Source organism: Panthera leo, chromosome D1, assembly GCF_018350215.1.
Source record: "Panthera leo isolate Ple1 chromosome D1, P.leo_Ple1_pat1.1, whole genome shotgun sequence".
In the NCBI taxonomy this organism is placed as follows: domain Eukaryota; kingdom Metazoa; phylum Chordata; class Mammalia; order Carnivora; family Felidae; genus Panthera; species Panthera leo.
The window spans coordinates 48,841,636-48,860,429 of NC_056688.1; the positions used below are offsets into that span (position 1 = coordinate 48,841,636).

At 39.4% G+C, this 18,794-nt stretch overlaps 1 protein-coding gene across 3 annotated transcripts in view; it reads left to right on the top strand.

Moving 5' to 3' along the window:
- LOC122201112 (disks large homolog 2-like) overlaps window positions 1-18,794 on the top strand; it is a 1,368,059-nt gene that overhangs the window by 1,306,192 nt on the left and 43,073 nt on the right. For all 3 annotated transcript variants that reach the window (XM_042907026.1, XM_042907024.1, XM_042907025.1), the window contains one exon: window positions 8,343-8,418. In XM_042907026.1, the coding sequence (XP_042762960.1) occupies window positions 8,343-8,418 (76 nt within the window). The remainder of the gene's footprint in view (window positions 1-8,342; window positions 8,419-18,794) is intronic.

Genomic DNA, 18,794 nt, shown 5'->3' on the forward strand with positions numbered 1-18,794 from the left:
CACCCCACAACTCCCACTTTCACTCAGATAATCAGTTCTGTATGTCAAGAGCACCATGCTCTTTCTCTTCCAAGCCTTTCTTCCACTATGCTTTTGAAAGGCAGGAATATACTTCAGAACAGCCACCTCTCCCATGTGTCCCAGTAGCTTCCAGTCATCACCACCATGGAGGAACTTTCCTTCCCACCAGCGTCCTTTTGCCACCAGAATAGTTGCCTGACATTGCTTTGAGAGGACATTCTGAGTTTAAACTATGGCTTGTAGTGTTTTCTCAAAGGTTATATATTCAAAGCATGGACTCTCCGCACTAGTTTATATTCTGTTTCTCCACTTCCGTTTACTTACAAAAAAAAAGTCAAGGCAACATGCATTTTGGTCTGCTTTGATTTAATCCATCAGAGCTGTCTGAGAAGCTGCTCTGTAGAAGAAAGAGCTATCTTCTTGAATATGGCCCCAAGGACAAAAGTGGGGTGTCAAGGAAGGAATAGATTTCAGCTTATTTTAAAGAAATTCTTTTACTAGTCAGCTGTGTAGAGATGGTGTGGATTACCTGGGAAGATAGCAAACTAGAACAATAGTTTTCATACCAAGGGAGCATTATAAAAACTTAGATATGGGGCACCTAGGTGGCTCAGCATGATCTCATGGCTAATGAGTTTGAGCCTCGCGTCAGCCTCTGTGCTGACAGCTCAGAGCCTGGAGCCTGCTTCAGATTCCATGTCTCCCTCTCTCTCTGCCCCTCCCCTGCTCACACTCTGTCTCTCTTTCTCTCCCTCAGAAATAAATAAACATTTAAAAATTTTTATATTAAAAAATAGCTTAGATGTGCCTGTTCCCTCCCTCTCTGACCCTCCCCTCCGTGTGTGCCTGTGGGTGCACACACACACACATACACACACACACACATACACACACACACACACACACACACACACACACACATATTCTAATTCAGTCCATCTGGAGGGGGTCCTGGAAATCTGAATGTGTTTGTAAATCCATCCAGGTGATTCTGGTAATAGAAGATCTAGCATTGAGGATTCGAGGTTTGGATAGAGTGTTGAACTATATGATTTCTCGGGCCCTTTCCAACCCAGAGGTTCTGTGATTCCAACCAGTCTTGTCAGTAGCCCTTCATTTGTTCAATTACACATCATTTTCCCCACAAGGAACATTCCCAGTGCTATGCCTCTTGAGGTAATTTTCTACCTGCTGGTGGTCATTCTTAAGTTGGCTTTCTCCCCTAGTTTGGATAAAAACCATCTTAACAACCATACTACAGCTAGCCTGAAAAAGAAGTTTGTCTAGTGACTCTAATGTTGACATGTATTTGCATTCTATCTCATGAATGCTGCAGTAGCTTCCCCCTCCGTATGTGTGTACATGTGTATGCATGTGTGTGTACATGTGGGTGTGCTTATGGCTATAAATGAGTTTCTGTCAACTTTCTCCTTAGGATTTTAAATCTTTTTAAAAAATATTATCATTATTGTTTTATGTGTTTATAAAAGTTTTATTGTTTTATGTGTTTATAAAAGTAACAATACAAAAAGTATTTCATTGTAGAAAAATGGGAAATTTTTGAAAAGTATAAAAAAGAAATAAAAATCAGTTATAATGCTACCTCACAAAGAGTTCTTATGCATGGACTTTAAAATCTATCATGAGGGGCACCTGGGTGGTTCAGTCAGTTGAACATCAACTCTTGATTTCAGCTCAGGTCATGATCCCAGGGTCATGGGTTCAAGGCCCATGTCAGGCTCTGGAACCTGCTTGGGATTCATTCTTTCTCTCTCTCTCTCTCTCTTTCTCTCTCCTTCTCCCCTGCTTGCTCTCTCTCTCTCTCTCTCCCTCTAAAATAAAGCACACACACACACAAAAAATAAATAAATAATAAAATAAAATAAAATAAAATAAAATAAAATAAAATAAAATAAAACACACACACACACACACACACACACACACACACACACACAATCTGTCATGAGCCTGTCCTAGGCCTGTTCTTTAATATTTTACTTTTAAATGAGGCTTTCTCATTTCACACTACATTCAGCATCTTACAACAACAGCTTTCTCCCCTAGTCTCAGAATAAGTGGGAGCTGCTCAAATATGATTTACTATTAGATTGGGGTTCATTTTTCAATCTTTAATTCCTTTATAGTCCCTTTTCTGAGTATAATTCAACTAGTAGAGCTCGTCTGGGAAAATCTCTTAATGGGTGACATCAGGGCATGACTTCACCCTTTACAAATATGTTTCTCTATTGATGATTCCATTTGATCATCCCAATTACACCAAGATGGAGAGTATGATAATTATTTCCTTCCTCCTCCTTTTTTTTGAAGATGATAAAGAAATTTTACTTAACAAAATACTCCAAGAGCATGCTAGGCACTGTTCTAAACCCTTTACAATGAACTTATTTAAACCTCATCATAACCCTGTGAGAGATGTTATATTATGATTGTGCCCATTTTACAAACCAGGAGGTTGAGGCATAAAGAAGTTAATTAACTTGCCTGAAATTGTCCAACTTGTAAGCGGCAGAACCGGGATTTGAATCCGGGCTACAGAATTGATACTTTTAACTTATATGTAATCCTTCCTCCCAAAGTTACAAAAATAAAACTCGACAAAATTTAATTCAGCAAACATTGTTTGAGCAGTGTCTGTGTGCCAAGTGCTGTCATTAGGTCACTGTCTCTGGAGCCCAACATTTGTGGGACAACACAGCGTGCCTAGCTACAGTGTGATTAGGTTAATGAGGGCTATTTGTAACTAAAGGTACTTGTCCTAGTCAGCTTGGGCCGCCATAACAAAATACCATAGACTGGAAGGTTTAAACAATAGACATTTATTTCTCACAGTTCTGAAGGCTGGAGAGTCCAAATTTAAGGCACTGGCTGTTTGGGTTCCTGGTGAGGGCCCTCTTCCTTGGGTACAGATGGTCATTTTGCTGTACCCTCACATGGCTAACAGAGAGATCATTTCTCATGTTTCTACTTATACCGGCACTAACCCCATTCATGAGGGCTCCATCCTCCCCACCTAATTATCTCCCAAAGGCCCCACCTCCAAATACCATCACACCAGGCACCAGGGCTTCAACATATGAATTTTGGGCAAACACACTCAGTCCATAGCAGGGGCAAAGGGATGTGAAAGGACACCAGAAAGAGAGATGCATTCCATTGGATGATAGCACCAGCCATGTATTGTGCCAGGTGCTTTCAAATACATAATTTCATTTCATCTTCACAAAAGCCTCGTAAGGAAACCAAGGGTCCAAGAAGTCAGGTAACTTGCCCAAGGATGCACAACCAACCACTGGCTGAACCCACGTCTCTCTGAAAACAAGACCACATGCCTTTCCACTACACCAAGGGTATACTAGAATTGTCAATTAGGAGGTCTTAATATGTATCAGACACGGTGCTAACCAATTCTCTCATATTACCTCATTTAATGTTCACCGTAATTTTCTGAAGTCTATGTCAATACTCTAAGTTTACCAGCATGAATCCTGAGATCCTAACAGGCTGAATGACCTGCCCAAGTCACACAGAGAGTAAGTGGCAAATGCAGTGTTCAAAACCAGGCTTGTGTGACTTTAAAACCTGGACTCTTAGCATAGAATCACTGCTTTCTGAGATTAGGTAGTTTGTGAGTCGCCAAGATAGGATGCTTTTCTACAGTCTGCTAATCCCAGTCTTTAGTCATTGCCCCTCAGTGATGACCACCTGGGCTCTCAGATAAGCGTGTCGCTAGCATTGCCTTAAGGTTTAGGCACCTAGCTTTCACAGTGAGCCTGTGGCCAGTAACGTGGGTGACATTTCCATCCTTGTAGAGCACAGCACAAGAACACCCAGCACCAAGTGATGTTCCCACCATCCAGGGCTCCAAGCCTGACCTCATTATGTGTTTGGCCAGAACGTGAAAATGCCAGATGGGGAATGGGTGAGAGGGCAGAGGGAGACAGTTGGGCTCATTGAAGCATGACTATTCAGTACTCCCTGGAGAAGCTAGCTGTCAGAATTGATTGTTCAGACTTTGCCATCCAGTTTATATTTTCAGGATTTTGGTCAGTGACCAGACTAGGATGGAGAGGATTATTTCTGCTTAAACAATCTAATTAATTGCTTGCCTCTTGAGTGTGAGAAAAGTAAGGTAGTACTTCTCATTTCGATTCAGTCTTTCTCTACAAGTGGTCCACCATTTCCTTAGGTAAAGATCTGAGGACTTTAATATCATGTATATCTACCAAAGGAATCTTACTTAGTAACACAATTAAGGAAGGTAATGCTAAACTTTTATAAGGACTCTTGCCAAGTGAAAAAGTCATGCAATGGTAAATTACTTTTTATGAAAAACACCGTTTGTGTGGGCAAGTCACCTGACTCTTGAGCCTTAGTTTTCACATCCAAGTCAAGAATGCTCCTTGAGGGTTTATTCATGCTTTCATTCATTCATTAATTCATTCATTCATTTATTCAACAAAGATTTATTAAGCACCTACTCTATGCCCAGCTCCTTCTTAGACCCTGGATCATTGTACAGTTATAGATAATATAGGCCAAGTACAACATTGAATACTTTGTGCATACTCAAATGATAGGTGTTTTCCTTTCTTCATATTTTGAGCTTTTAGTGCCTGAAAGAACACAGCATTATATAGAACCCTATTTCCCAGCCCTACCTCTCATTTGAGCGATAAACTATCCTCTTGCATCTCAAGAAGCACTAGAAGAGAGGAAGGGCCTGAGGTAGCTAGGAGAAATCATAAGCCACAGTCACTGCTACCACTGAAAGAGGTAATCAACATGGCCCTCTGTGAAGGGAAAGTAAGACAATGATGGGCCTGCAGTGAATGCAGAAAGACTGCAAAGGAGAGAAACTAATTCAATATTTATGATGTAATTCAATATTTATAATGCTGCACATAGTCATTTAGCTAACCTAAATTTCTGTGTTAAAATTTATTCTAAACTTTAAGCCCAGCCTTTTATGGTATGGTGTTAGCTCAATGATTATACGCTTGCATTCAGTTATGGTTTATTTAATTCAGGACATTTGGGATATGGGGATTCAAGGGAGGGGGTTGGTTATCATTTGTGAAAAACTTAATGAAAACTTCCGAAGAACTGTATTGGCCTTAAAACCGTGTATGACCCATCCAAAATCTCATTTGTGTTGAGAATTCCCATTGTGGAGAAAGCCGTGGAAGATCCTTGAAAGCTGTTTCTCAAACTAAGTAGATGTGGAGAGGCAGTCAAGTTAGCTTTTAGCAGCTGTGTGCTCAGGCCCTTATTCCTACCACTTTCTAAACTTGGCAAGCTTGTCAGCTTTCCCAGCCATAAAATGGGGTCAGTAATACCTACATCACTTGATTATCATGGGAACCAAATGAGAGGATATACATGTAAAGGAATCTTTTTGCTAATAATTATGTGTTAACACTTCAGCCACCCCTTATTCTCATTACCATGATTAATGAAATTTTCAATCCCAAGAGAAAGCAAAACTTTCCGACTTCCTCACTTCCATGAGTGAGCCAAAACCCTGCCACCTTTAAAAATTGTTTTTTACTTTTTTCTATGGCCTCTTTGAACATTAATCATAAACCATAGCAAATAACAGGTGTGTGTGTGTGTGTGTGTGTGTCCATCTGACATAACATTCTTTGCAACCCATTTAAGATTTAAGGGATGAACCACTAAAGATGGCCTAATGGAGACATTTCTTAAGATCTAAAAAAAAAGGTTGAGCTTGGAATCCAGGGGGTAAAAATTAGAATAGTCTATCCAAATAGTTCGTAGAATCCCAAATTCAGTCTAATATATGTTTGGAGCCCTGTGAGTTCTGTGGGTCTGGACAGAATTTTTTGCATAGCCTGATCAAAACCATGTATCCTCTGTGTGTCATTTTGGCATCATCTAATGTACTAGTGTTTTCCATAATCAGCCTGGTTAATGCAAAGAAGCCAGGATAAAGTCAGGGCTGTAACAACAGTTTTAGAAGGATTCGAAGAGATGAATATGAATTAACATTTGCTCTTAGATTAAAACTGAGAAAAGCTGAAGTAGCTCAGAACAGGCATTTTCTCAGTGAACATCTTTCCACTTGGCAGCTTACCTTATCCAAAGTCTTCCTTGTACTGTTCCCAACTGTTGTCTGTTGGGTGCAAATAGAAACTCTCAGTGAAACATATTGCTTTAATATCTGAGGTTAGATGTGAAATTTTTTGTTCAGCTGTTTCCACTCAAATATTCTCCTCTCACACTGAAATATATTCTGAAACTCTGCCCTGTAACTATAGAAACCCTGATCTGCACTGTGTTTCAGATGGAAACACAAAAGTGCTCTCAGTTAAAAAGCAATATGTTGTTAATTATTGATCTACGAATAATTTAGATTTCATAAACCATTCATTTCTGTAGATTCAGGGTTTTTCTTCTCTCTCTCTTTTCTTTCCCCATTTTTGAAATTAGAACCAGCCATATTTAAATAAAAAATCCAGTTAAAACAATGCACCGCATATTATTTTAGTTAACAGCTGTTTACTGAGGTCTTACTACAATATGCTGTAGAGTGAGAATGTGGACTTGCCCTCAAGGAGCATGCAGCTTTGTATGTACACTGTGAAAATAAACACAAGGGAACAAGAGATAATACCAACATGAAGATACAAATAAGCACTGTTGTATCTTAAAGGAAGGAGTACTCATGTCTGACTGGAGAGGCTCAAAAAAACAAAAAATCAAGGAAGTACTTAGCTTCTCTTTTCCTCTTTTTTCCACCCCATCCTTCAAATAAGCACAAGTCTTACCAATTTTAATTTACTACTATTTCTCAAACCCTTCCCTCTCCTCCACCTCATTGTTTCTTGCCTGGATAATGCCAAAAGCTTCTAAATGGACTTCCTGGTTCCCACAGTCCCTTCCCTCTTCCAGTCTATCTTCCTCCACCACCTGGGTTATTTATCTAAAATGTTAATCTGTTCTATCACTTCTCCACATTATATCTTCTAATAACTCCTGAGGATTCCCCAAGGAAAAAGCCCAAGTCAGGTCGCCCGGGTGGCTCAGACAGTTAAGCTGCCAACTCCTGGTTTTAGCCCAGATCATGATCTCATGATTTGTGAGTTAGAGCCTCTCATCAGGCTCTGTGCTGACAGCTCAGAGACTGCTTGGGATTCTCTCTCTCTCCCCCCCCCCCCCCTCTGTCCTTCACCCACTCATGCCTTCTCTCTCAAAATAAATAAATAAACTTGAAAAAATGTTAAAGCCCCAGTCCTTAGTGTAGATGGTTATCTTGTATAAGGAGGCTTCACGGTCTTACTGTCTCATATCCCATCCTGTATATAGCCTGTATCAAACCTTCCCCAAAGTCTTTAGCTTTTTTAGACCCTCAGGTCATGCTATGTGTTGTTCCTCCTGTCTGGGAAATTCTCCCCAAACTTTTCCTACTGACAAGCTCTTTCTCATCCTTCAAGTTTGACATCCTTCAAATTGACACCTCCTCCAAGAAGCCCACCTCAATGCTTTCTACCCCACCTTCTCACCCTCCAATGAGATAGATGTTCCCCCAAGCCCCACTGCTGTCAACAGTCTTACAGTGCAGCATTATCAGTCTGTCTGTATGTCTCTGTGCCCACCAGAAGCACAGTCCTGTGTGTTTATTACAGCCATGCTTTTTGATGTTTTTTTTTTCCTTTGTTCCCTGGCTCCTTGCTTGATGCATGGGTAGGCACTCAATGAGTATTTGATGAATGAATGAAGTGGCAGGTACAATGATGAAATGTGCAGAGATGACAGGAAAATGGCACTGGGGAAAAGGAAAAATTCAAGATTATCTGTAACATGTTTGGTTTTAAGGTGAAGGTAAATCCCCTGGTGTTCGTTCCTAAAGGGAAGGGAAGAAAAAGGAAATGAGAAGAAAAGGGTAGGAGAGACAAGGCCTGCAGAGGGGAACAGAAAAGAGAAAAATTTATTTAGGCTCCACTTTACATGTCCATCTCTATGGATTGTGATTTCTTATAATAGATATTTGGTTGATTTAGTCAGCCATTTAAGTAACAAATATTAGTTTTTCTCCCTTTGTCCCCCCTCCCCAATCACTATGACTCTCAGTACATGTAACACAAAAGTTTCAAGAGATGTGTTAGCTGCTTAGAGACATTATACCAAGACTTTTTATACTGAACAAAGGAACAGAAATATTTTAGAATACATTTTATTTGAGCTTTAGGATAAGAAGAGATATTCTTCATTTAATGAGGAACTTAATCATAAATGCCTTGCCACGTGATAGACTCTTTATTTTCAATTTTCTTTAGGGTGGAAAGAAAGGAGCGTGCCCGGTTGAAGACAGTGAAGTTTAATGCGAAACCCGGAGTGATTGATTCAAAAGGGGTAAGTACAAAATAATTGAAACATTAAGTTCTCTCCGTTGCTATGGGTTTAATTATAATTAACATTTAGACTTTCAGTAGCAAAGAAATTATGGAGCTACCAGAGTACTGTAGTAGAGTACTGTTATAAATGTACTACTAAAAGCAATAGTGTATTCCCTCAGGAAGTAGATTTATGGTAAATATATTCAATACTACGGGTAAAGCTGCTAATGGTCCACAGAAATGATGTGTTCATGAAGGTGATGTAATGATTACAATGAAGGAGAAAAAAGGTAGTTTAGTGTTATCATTTCTTTATTTTTTTTTCATTTAAATTAAATGTTCTAAAAGGATGGGTTTCATAAAAAACACCTACCTGCTCATCACCAGTATGTCTAGTCTGTTACATACGACAAAGCTAAGACAGTGGTCATGGAAATATGTGGATAGATCATCTAAGTGAATACGTGGATTGTTGTGACAGACATAGAAGAGAATTAACGGGGGAAATTTAATCTTCAAAATTAAAGTATTATACACACATGTATCTTCTTTAATAACAGCTTTGATGATAAAATTCACCTACCATACAATTCACTAATTTAAGGTATACCATCCAAAGTTTTGGGTTTTTTTTTTAGTATATTTAGTTATGCAATCATCACTACAGTCACTTTGAGAACATTTGATCACCCCATACAGGTATCGTGTAGCAGTCACTTCCCATTGCCCCCAGCCTCACCCCACCTCCACCCTACCCAGCCCAAGGCAACTACCAAACTATTTTGTCTATAGTTTGCCTATTCTGGATATTTTACATAAATTATACACCATGTGGTCTTTTATGACTGCTTCTTTCACTTCACATTATGTTTCATGCATCTATATTGTAGCATGTATAAGTACTTTATTTCTTTTCGTTGCCAAACAATATCCCATTGTAATGATATATCTCATTTAATTTATCCATTCATTAGTTGATGGACATCTGGGTTCTTTCCACTTTCCGCTAGTATGGATAATGCTGCAAGGAACATTTGTGTATAAATTTTTGTGTAGACATGTATTCTTATTTCCATTGTATGTATACCTAAGAGGAGAATTTCTGGGTCATGTGATAACTCTATGTTTAACATTTTGAGGAACTTCCAGACTGTTTTCCAAGGTGGTTGTACCTGTTTGCATTCCCATCATCATTGTAAGAGGGTTCTAATGTCTCCACATTCTCACCAACACTTGTTATTATATGTCTTTCTGCTTATTCTGTCTGAAGTCATATCTCATTGTGGTTGCAATTTGCATTTCCCTAATTACTATTGGTGTTGAGCATCTTCTCATGAGCTGATCGGCCATTCCTGTATCTTCTTTGTAGAAATGTCTTTTCAGATCCTTTCCCATTTTTAAATTGGATTTTGTTGTTGTTGAGTTGTACAGAAGTTTTTTATATATTCTGGGTATCAATCTCTTATCAACTGTATGCTTTCCACTTATTTTCTCCCAGTCTGTAGGTTGTCCTTTCATGCTCTTGCTAGTGTCCTTTGATGCACAAAACTTCTTAATTTTGATGAAGTCCAATTTATTGATGTTTTCTTTTGTTACTTGCAGGTTTTTTTAATGCTTTTATTTTTGAGAGATAGTGCACACATGAGCAGAGAAGGGTCAGAGAGAGAAGAGGAGAGAGGGTTCAAAGCAGGCTCCACACTGACAGCACAGAGCCTGATTCAGGGCTCAAACCCAGACACTCAACTTACTAAGCCACCCAGGAGCCCTGTTACTTATGTTTTTGATGTCATATCTAAGAAATCATTACTTAATCCAAGGTCATGAAGATTTACATCCATATATTCTTCTAAGAATTTTATAGTTTTAGCTCTTATATTTAGGTGTTTGATCAATTTTGAGTTAGCTTTTGTATATGATATGAGGTAGGGTTCCAATTTCTTTTTAACATGTGAATTATCTTCTCATTTTCATTGTTTGTTTTGTTCATTTCAAGTATATAGAAATATAATTATTTTATATATCAATGTTATATCCTCCTACCTTGCTGAACCCATTTATTAGTTCTAACAGTTTTTCTGGTGGGTTCCTTAGCATTTTCTATGTATAAGATCATGTCATGTGTAAAAATAGAATTTTACTTCTTTCTTTTCACCCTGGATGACTTTTATTTCTTTGTCATGCCTGGTTGCCCTGGTAGAACCTCCAGATCAATGTTGGATAGAAGTGGCAAGGGCAGTCATCCTTGCCCTGTTCCTGACCTTAAGGGAAAGGCATTCAACCTTTCACCATTAAGTATGATGTCAGCTGTGGCTTGTACAGCTTTTAAAATCTATTTTTAAGTGATAAAACCAGTATCACGTTGCTGTATTATAAAATACTGCCCCCTACCTGTCCTTTTTTTCTTCCTGTGCTCTTTTTCTTCATCTCCTTTCCTTTACCTTTCTGTCCTAATAATTCTGGCTTGTCAGCATCACACAGAACCACAAATTATGGCCAATAGATGTCACCATGAAAAACAAAAAGAAGAAAAGCTATAATTTCTTAGGACTTTTGAGCACCAAACCACAACACTGTCCCTTGAATTTTTAAGTAGAAGATCACAGAGCAGCCTAGTCATTGACATAACAATTTACTTTCCCCTAAAACATTTGGGTGAAATGGGAATTTATTTAAACATAAGGTGTACCTCTTTTTAAAAAGGTATGTGTCATCATACATGGAATCCTTTCAAATAAATACTGTTTAAAAAGAAGGGAGCAGGATTTTTCATTGATTCTTAGGGAAAATTTAAGGATAGAGTTCCTATTTGTTTCATTTATGTAGTTGAATGTGTGAAAGACACAAGCCTATCAAAGTTCCTTCTCCTCAAGAGTTTATAACATCTATGAGAGCCCAGCTGTCTTTTTGATAAGACATAGACATGAGTATTGAGCTTTTTAATCATACTGTTAAAATATTATTAGGTACGTGCCAAAAAATAGAAAACAAATTCTCAGACTTGAATGACTATTGAATGAGGACCAGTTATGTGGAAAGGGAAACCTTGGATGGGCAATCATGAGGGCCAGATAACTTGGGTTCTGGTTTTAGTTCATGATTAAGTCACCACTGCTCTTTGGGCCTCACTAGCAAAATAACAACTTTGAACAACATCAAGTATGTCAGGCAAGTTTCACTTCCAATGGATGGATCATGATGATGGATTGATAGTTTCTGGTAAACTGATAGTCTTTACCAGGAATATTATTAAAAATGACTCTGAGACCATGTATGACCTCAGCAGAAAAAAAAAAAGGGGGGGGGCATTAATTGACTATGGATGCCTCACACAATGTTGAGAATTATTCTCTATTTGAGGTCCCTGGGTTCAATTATTTTTAAGATGCCTTCCAGTAGTAATTCTCCATGAGCCTATGAAATAAGAAAAAAAAAATCAAAGTTTTCCAAATCCCCATGAGAACAATACATCAATGAGAAGATTCTTGCTCACAAGTAGAAAGTAAAGGATGATTAAGAGAAAGTGTGCTTAAGAAAGGAAAGACCAACTGTGGGGAGAGCCGAGAAGCTAGGTCAGGAGAAGTCACGCACCTTGAGCCAAGGGCGCGGACTACAGAAAGTAATTACTGTTACCAAGGCCCCAGTCTGGGATCTAGGGGTAAATTCAACACAAATTGAGGAAGAAAACTACTTGGAATGAGAAAGACAATGGGATATTTTAAATAATCTTTGCATTAGCTGGCATTTACACAGCATTGTGAAATAGGAGTTGAAAGTGAAAGCCATGCTTACTGCCCTGCAGTGGCTTAAAATCCATTAGTATGTATGAAGCAGGTTGTAACAAGAGCCGTATTTAGTAGTATGTACAAGAGCTATGAGAATTCAAATTAATGCATGTGGGAACGGCCAGAGAACACTTCATAGAAGAACTTAGGCTTTAATTGACATATCAGCACTTGAGCTATTTTTCCAGAACTATCCATTGATTAATAAATATTGAGTGCTGCAAAACACCAGGCATTGTACTAGGTGCCTTATAGGAAAGCAAAATAACATAAAAAGGCAAGGTCTCTCATCTCAAGGAGCTCTCAAAGAGAAATCTAAGCAGGTCTGGCAATACAGTATCACCGATGATACTCATAAATGTGGAGAAGTAAGTCGTTTTTTAATGTTTTTATTTATTTTTGAGAGAGAGAGAGAGCAAGTAGGGGAGGGGCAGAGAGAGAGGGAGACACAGAATCTGAAGCAGGCTCCAGGTTCTGAGCTGTCAGCACAGAGCCTGATGTGGGACTCGAACCCATGAGCTGTGAGATCACGACCTCAGCCGAAGTCGGATGCCCAACAGACTGAGTCACCCAGGCACCCCAAGAATTAACCGTCTTTATTTTAAATATCAGGAGACTGAGCTTCAAAAAGATTAACTGATTAACCTATGATCACACAGCTAGTAGGTGCAAGTGTCGGATCATTTTGACAGAAGAATGCACATTTCTTCACACTATACTTTGTTCTGGTAGAAGTCAGAAGAAGGAAAGTTAGTAATCATGCCTTGGGTAAGAGAGAAGGCTTTCAAGAGAAGGTGATACTCGAACAAGATCTTGAAGTTCAAATAAGAGTGTGCCACATATAGGATCCAGCATGAACTTAAAAGGGGAAACTGTAGGCATGCTGGAGTCAGGCCAAGCAGACTGGGGACACCAGATGAATGGTGTGGATAGTGTGGTGGTAGTTGCAGCAAATGGGGCTGACAATGAAGATCTGGAAGGTCAAGCAGTGTGTGTGGAAAGCCTGGTTTGAGCTTTGAAGTTCATTAAATTTTGAGAGTATCCATGAGGAAATCCAAGGCTCTCCATTTGAAAGTGCGCATTTGCTACAAATGAAGTGCCCAGGCTTTCTGTATACTCCATGTGGCTCCACAAAGTCTGTGTCTACATATGCAAAGACAAGTGGACAACTGTGTCAGTAACCCACATAATTCCAGCCTACCCAGACCCCTAAGCTCACAGTGGCCATCTGTTAGGATGGGTCTTCCTGAGAACCACCTCAGTTTCTGAGATCTCATTGTAGGCAAGCTTCCCTGAGAAATCAGTTAAATTCCTAATGAGTCTCCACTCAAACTAGCCTCTGGTGAAAACTTGATCACTCCCTTAACTTCTTTCATTGTTCTGTTAACTTTTTTCATCAATTTCATAATCAGCCACTCTGTTGCTTATTGAGACATTTAGGAAATTGTAAAGTCTTCACAATCAAGCTGTTGTCCATTGAAAAATTAATGAGTATTTAGTGATTTATGCTGAATTTTTTTTATTTGTTTTATTTTTTAAATTACTTTTATTGAAAAAGTCCTATAATTTAAGAAAGGAAAATATATGTCTGGAAGAGTATAAGAGTATCAGCAGCCTTACTAAATGCCAGCCACGTGCAACATGTAAGTGCCCCCTCTGCACTTTAAATCATTTTCTAAAGCAAGGGAGTTTGTTAAGTAAATAACTAGTCCTACAAGCTGGTACAAAATAGAAATGATAGATATTATTCGAAGTAGTAGGAATTGTAGTAGTAGGAATTGTAAACAACTCACATACATCTCTTAATTGCCACAACAAAATGTGAAAGGAAATCATTTGTTCCCTCTTCTCAGATTTAAAGAAACTAAAACCTAGGGAAGCAAAAAAATCTGAACCCATGTCTGGCTAATTCCAACACCCATAATCTCTTTACTATATCATGCCCTCTTCCTATTGAAACCACATGACTCTGTACATCTTAAGAAAAATGAAGAAGTATATTCAAATGGATTTAGCCTTGTCAAAAATTAACTTGGGCTTAAGCTTGAACCCTGAAAGGGGGAAGCTGGTTTCCTTGATGATGTATATCTTTCTGGATGAGAACTTCTCTGAGGTTCACTTGGGGCTGCACATTTCCTCCATGATGGCTTGCTAGAAGGACATGTCTTGCATAAAGACATGTAAAACCTTTATTAGACGCCAGTACAAGCAGCTTGCTAGGCATTGTGGACCTAGCCACATAAGACATAGTCACTGCCCTGAAGAAGCAGGGATACTGGGGGAGAGAATGAGTTCCCACAAGGAGGAAATGGTTAACATCAAACAAGAGGGATTGGAAGCATTCTCTGAAGTTCAGAGGAGATGGAGATTCTGATTTGGAGCTGAAAGAATTTGAATAGAGGCAGGGGATGAGGGGAAGGAGGGGAGGCTCAGAGACTTTCAAGGATTAGTAAAATTTGCAAGGGAGCAAACAGTGAGGTAGGAATAGGATACAGGATACATAGGAAGTAAAACATTATTTATCTTCATTGCAAGTAATAGTTTATGAAGGGGAATAAAAGGACTCAGAAGTGGAAAGCTAAACTCCCAACAGTTCTGGTGCCTTAAATTTTCCAGAAGGCTTGTACTTTATCCTGTAGACAGAAGAATTTTAATGGTTGTAATCAAACCCAACCTAGTGATTCCTACTGGGCTTGCACCCTGAATGTACTTGTATTGTTGCCCAAATATCACTCACTCCCTGGCAAAGGTCCAAACTTACTCATCTTTGTGCCCCTAACACCTAGCAGGGTGTCTACCAGACACATTCTGACTGCTCAATCCTCTCTTCTTAGAGGAAAAGTAAGTGAATGATCTCAAGCAGTTTTCCAGGAGACCAATCTGGTAACCGTGAGAAAGACAGATTGGAGGGGAGAAAGACCTACAGGAGGAGATGTCTGAGAAAGCTACTCCAGTATCCTGGGTGTGAGATTCTGAAAATCTGAACTTAATGGCAAAAGAAAAGAAAAATAGGCAACTATTGCTAAAGAGATCAGAGAGAACTGTTGTCCTTGGACATCTGACCTAATGGTTCCTCATATTATTCTGTTTCCTTTTCCAAACCCTCAAGCTCCCTTTAGGAGGGGATGTTAACTGTGAGAGAGGGGATGGGGCAGAGATACAACTATGATCATAGGATCTTGGCAGTCTCTCTGAGTCTAACTGGAGCTGACATTGAGAAATCTCAGTTCTACTTCATACATTCTTGGAAGTTTCCATATGGCCATTGATTCCTACTATGTCATTTACAGATGAAGACACTGAGAATCATTTCTCTGGGACACACAGAGAGTTAGTAGCAGAGCCTGCCATTGTATCATTTATCAAAAAAGTGACTTGACAGTCAGTGTTTTGTCAGCAAATAGGAATTGTGTTTGCTTCACCAGGATAAGTTATAAAGATTGCTTTTGTAACAGCTTCAAAGTGACTTCTGAGTTTTAAGGGAAAAAATCATTACTGCCTTCAAAAGAAAGCTCCTTAATATTAAAAGCTAGTCCTTGGATGGCCAGAGCCCCATAAAGAGCTTGAATGTCCAAGAGTAACCTGAAGATTAGGGTAGGGTGAAAGGGGCACCATACTGTCCCACTCCATTGGGGCATCAGGAAAGCAACATTCTCCTCAAAGTTCATCCACCCACATGAACTCATCGGGTTTTTTATTTTCATTTCCGTACTCGAGAACATCTAACAAGTTCTTTATTGGTCTTCTGGCTTGAATCTTTCTCCCCTGATTCTTTCCCCTTACTATAGGCAATATGATTTTAAAGACTAGCATTTTTACATAAAGAACAAAGACATGGCTATGTCCAGAGAATTCTTAAGTGTCATCAGCCCATCCTGGGGAGAGCTGCTAACTCTTTTTTTTCCAGTTTTTTTAATGTTTATTCATTTTTGAGAGACAGAGAGAGCACAAGCAGGGGAGGGACAGAGGATCTGAAGCAGACTCTGTGCTGACAACAGAAAGACTGTTGTGGGGCTCAAACTCACCAACCATGAGACCATGACCTGAGCTGAAGTCAGACACTCAACTGACTGAGCCACTCAGGCACCCCCATTTTTTTTATGTGATTATCACATTTGTCCAAACTTTGAGCTCCCATATCCACTGAGAACCATATGAGCAACGCACAGATCAATCTCTGATAAAGAAATGCTTGTGGCTTCTCTGAAAGGTGGTTTGCAGGGGGGCCTACAATTGAGTTCCCTTCTCTAATACATGTTAGGAGGGTCCCTATCTGAACCTGGAAAGCCAGTTGAATTCAATTAACATCATGAAGAAATATACCCTATTTCACGTATTCCCCATACGGTATTTATTAGTCAAGTTACTGATAAGGAAATTGCTCATCTGTGGAATGAAATGGAGAATAAATCATGTTCTTTATGTATTTCTATGTGTACTTACTCTTGTTAGACATCTCTCTCCTAGGTCTAAAAAGTACTGCTGTTGAAACGATCAAGTTAATCTGCAAGCTTATATACCAAATTTAGTATAATTTATAACTGACAAAATCTGCTCACTACACACATACACATGTTTAACTTTTACGATATATTTTAGTTTGTGTGTTCTTCTCCCTTCTCTAGTTTAATTGTTTTTAAGATACTTTTCTTATTTTGTATATGTTGACACTTGAACGTGTGCGGTCATCCTCAAACCCAGGAGAAAAATAATACAAAAGTAAAATCTTTAAAATACCTTTGAAATCCAATATTATTTTCATTGCCTAATTAAGCTAAAGTTTTCATTGTATTAATCTTAGGAATGGTAAAGTGAAACATAATAAATTCACTTGCTCATCCTGCTCCCCTCCTGTCTAATATCTTCAGTTTTCAGTTTTTTTGCAGACATTTTTTTAAATGTTTATTTATTTTTGAGAGAGAGACAGATACAGAGTGTGAGCAGGGAAAGGTCAGAGAGAAGGAAACAGAATCTGAAGCAGGCTCCAGGCTCTGAGCTGTCAGCACAGAGCCTGACAGGGCTTGAACTCACCAACTATGAGATTATGACTTGAGCCAAAGTCAAAAGCTTAACTGACTGAGCCACCCAGGCTCCCCCAGACATTTGTTGAGGCCATACTATGTCCCAGGTAGTGATTAGGCAGTGGAAGTATACCATAAGTAACACATGGTTCCAGCCTTTAGGAATCATAAAATATTCCCCAGAGATAAACATGTTAGCCAATAATGAATAGAATATGGTATAAGTGCTAAGTGAGAAGTGAGGCCAAGATACTATTTGAACTCAGACCTGGAATACTTAAACGTCTCTTAGAGTTCATAGGAAAGTTCCTAGGAGAGATAATGTCCAAAAAGAGCCTTGAAGGATCAACCAAATATTTTTTTTAATATTTTTTTAACATTTATTCATTTTGGGGAGAGAGACAGAGCATGAGTGGGGGAGGGGCAGAGAGAGAGGGAGACACAGAATTGAATGCAGGCCCCAGGCTCTGAGCTGTCAGCACAGAGCCCGACGCAGGGCTCAAACTCATGAACTGTGAGATCATGACCTGAGCCAAAGTCAGATGCTTAACCAACTGAGCCACCCAGGCACCCCTCAACAAAATCTTGACCAAGTGTAAAAGCTTCCATGCAAAGCTGCCAAGTGTCTACCAAGAAGGCAGAGGGAAAGCTGAGAACCAGATCATGAGGGCAGTGGAGAGTCTTTGGAAGATTTTACCAGAAGTTAGATTAGAGTTTTCAAAGATCACCCCACTGCTATGTGGAATGAATTTCCAAAAGAAGGCACCCCTATAGAGCAGGAGTCCATTTCAATAATGTAAGTGAGACATGGATAAGGCTGTCCTAGGACCATAGAGTAGCTATAGAGAAGAAAGAAGAGACCAGAAAATATTTAGCAGGAAAAAAAAATGTGTAGCCTGGACCCCCCCACATAGCATCAGCTGGGTCTCTTATTGAACATGAACATGCACAGGCTCAACCCCAGTCCTTTGGAATCAGAATCTCTGGGGATGTGGATAGGAAAGCTGCATTTTAACAAGCTCCCCAAGGGTTTCTTGAGGCTTGCTTAGATTTGAGGTACACAAGCATAGTGGAAAGGTTTGATATCAGATAGACTGACCAACTTCTACCAGAGTTATCGTAACTTGTCTGAGCTTCAGTTATCTCCTCTGTAAAACTGGAGATTATGTTAAGAGAGATAATGTAGGGGCGCCTGGGTGGCTCAGTCAGTTGAGCGTCCGACTTCGGCTCAGGTCATGATCTCACGGTCCGTGGGTTCAAGCCCCGCGTTGGGCTCTGTGCCGACAGTTCAGAGCCTGGAACCTGTTTCAGATTCTGTGTCTCCCTCTCTCTGTGACCCTCCCCCGTTCATGCTCTGTCTCTCTCTGTCTCAAAAATAAATAAACGTTAAAAAAAAAAGAGATAATGTATATAAAGTACCTAGAAATATTAGCCCATCTCTTCCCCTCCCACCTCCTGCCTCTACCCACATGCACACACATCTCAAAATCACCCCTTTTACAAGACTAGAATGAGCAACTTCCTAAAAGTAGTCATTTCCTTAGGTTCTAAATCCCCTTTTGCACAGACAAGAGGAAGGGTGAGTTGCT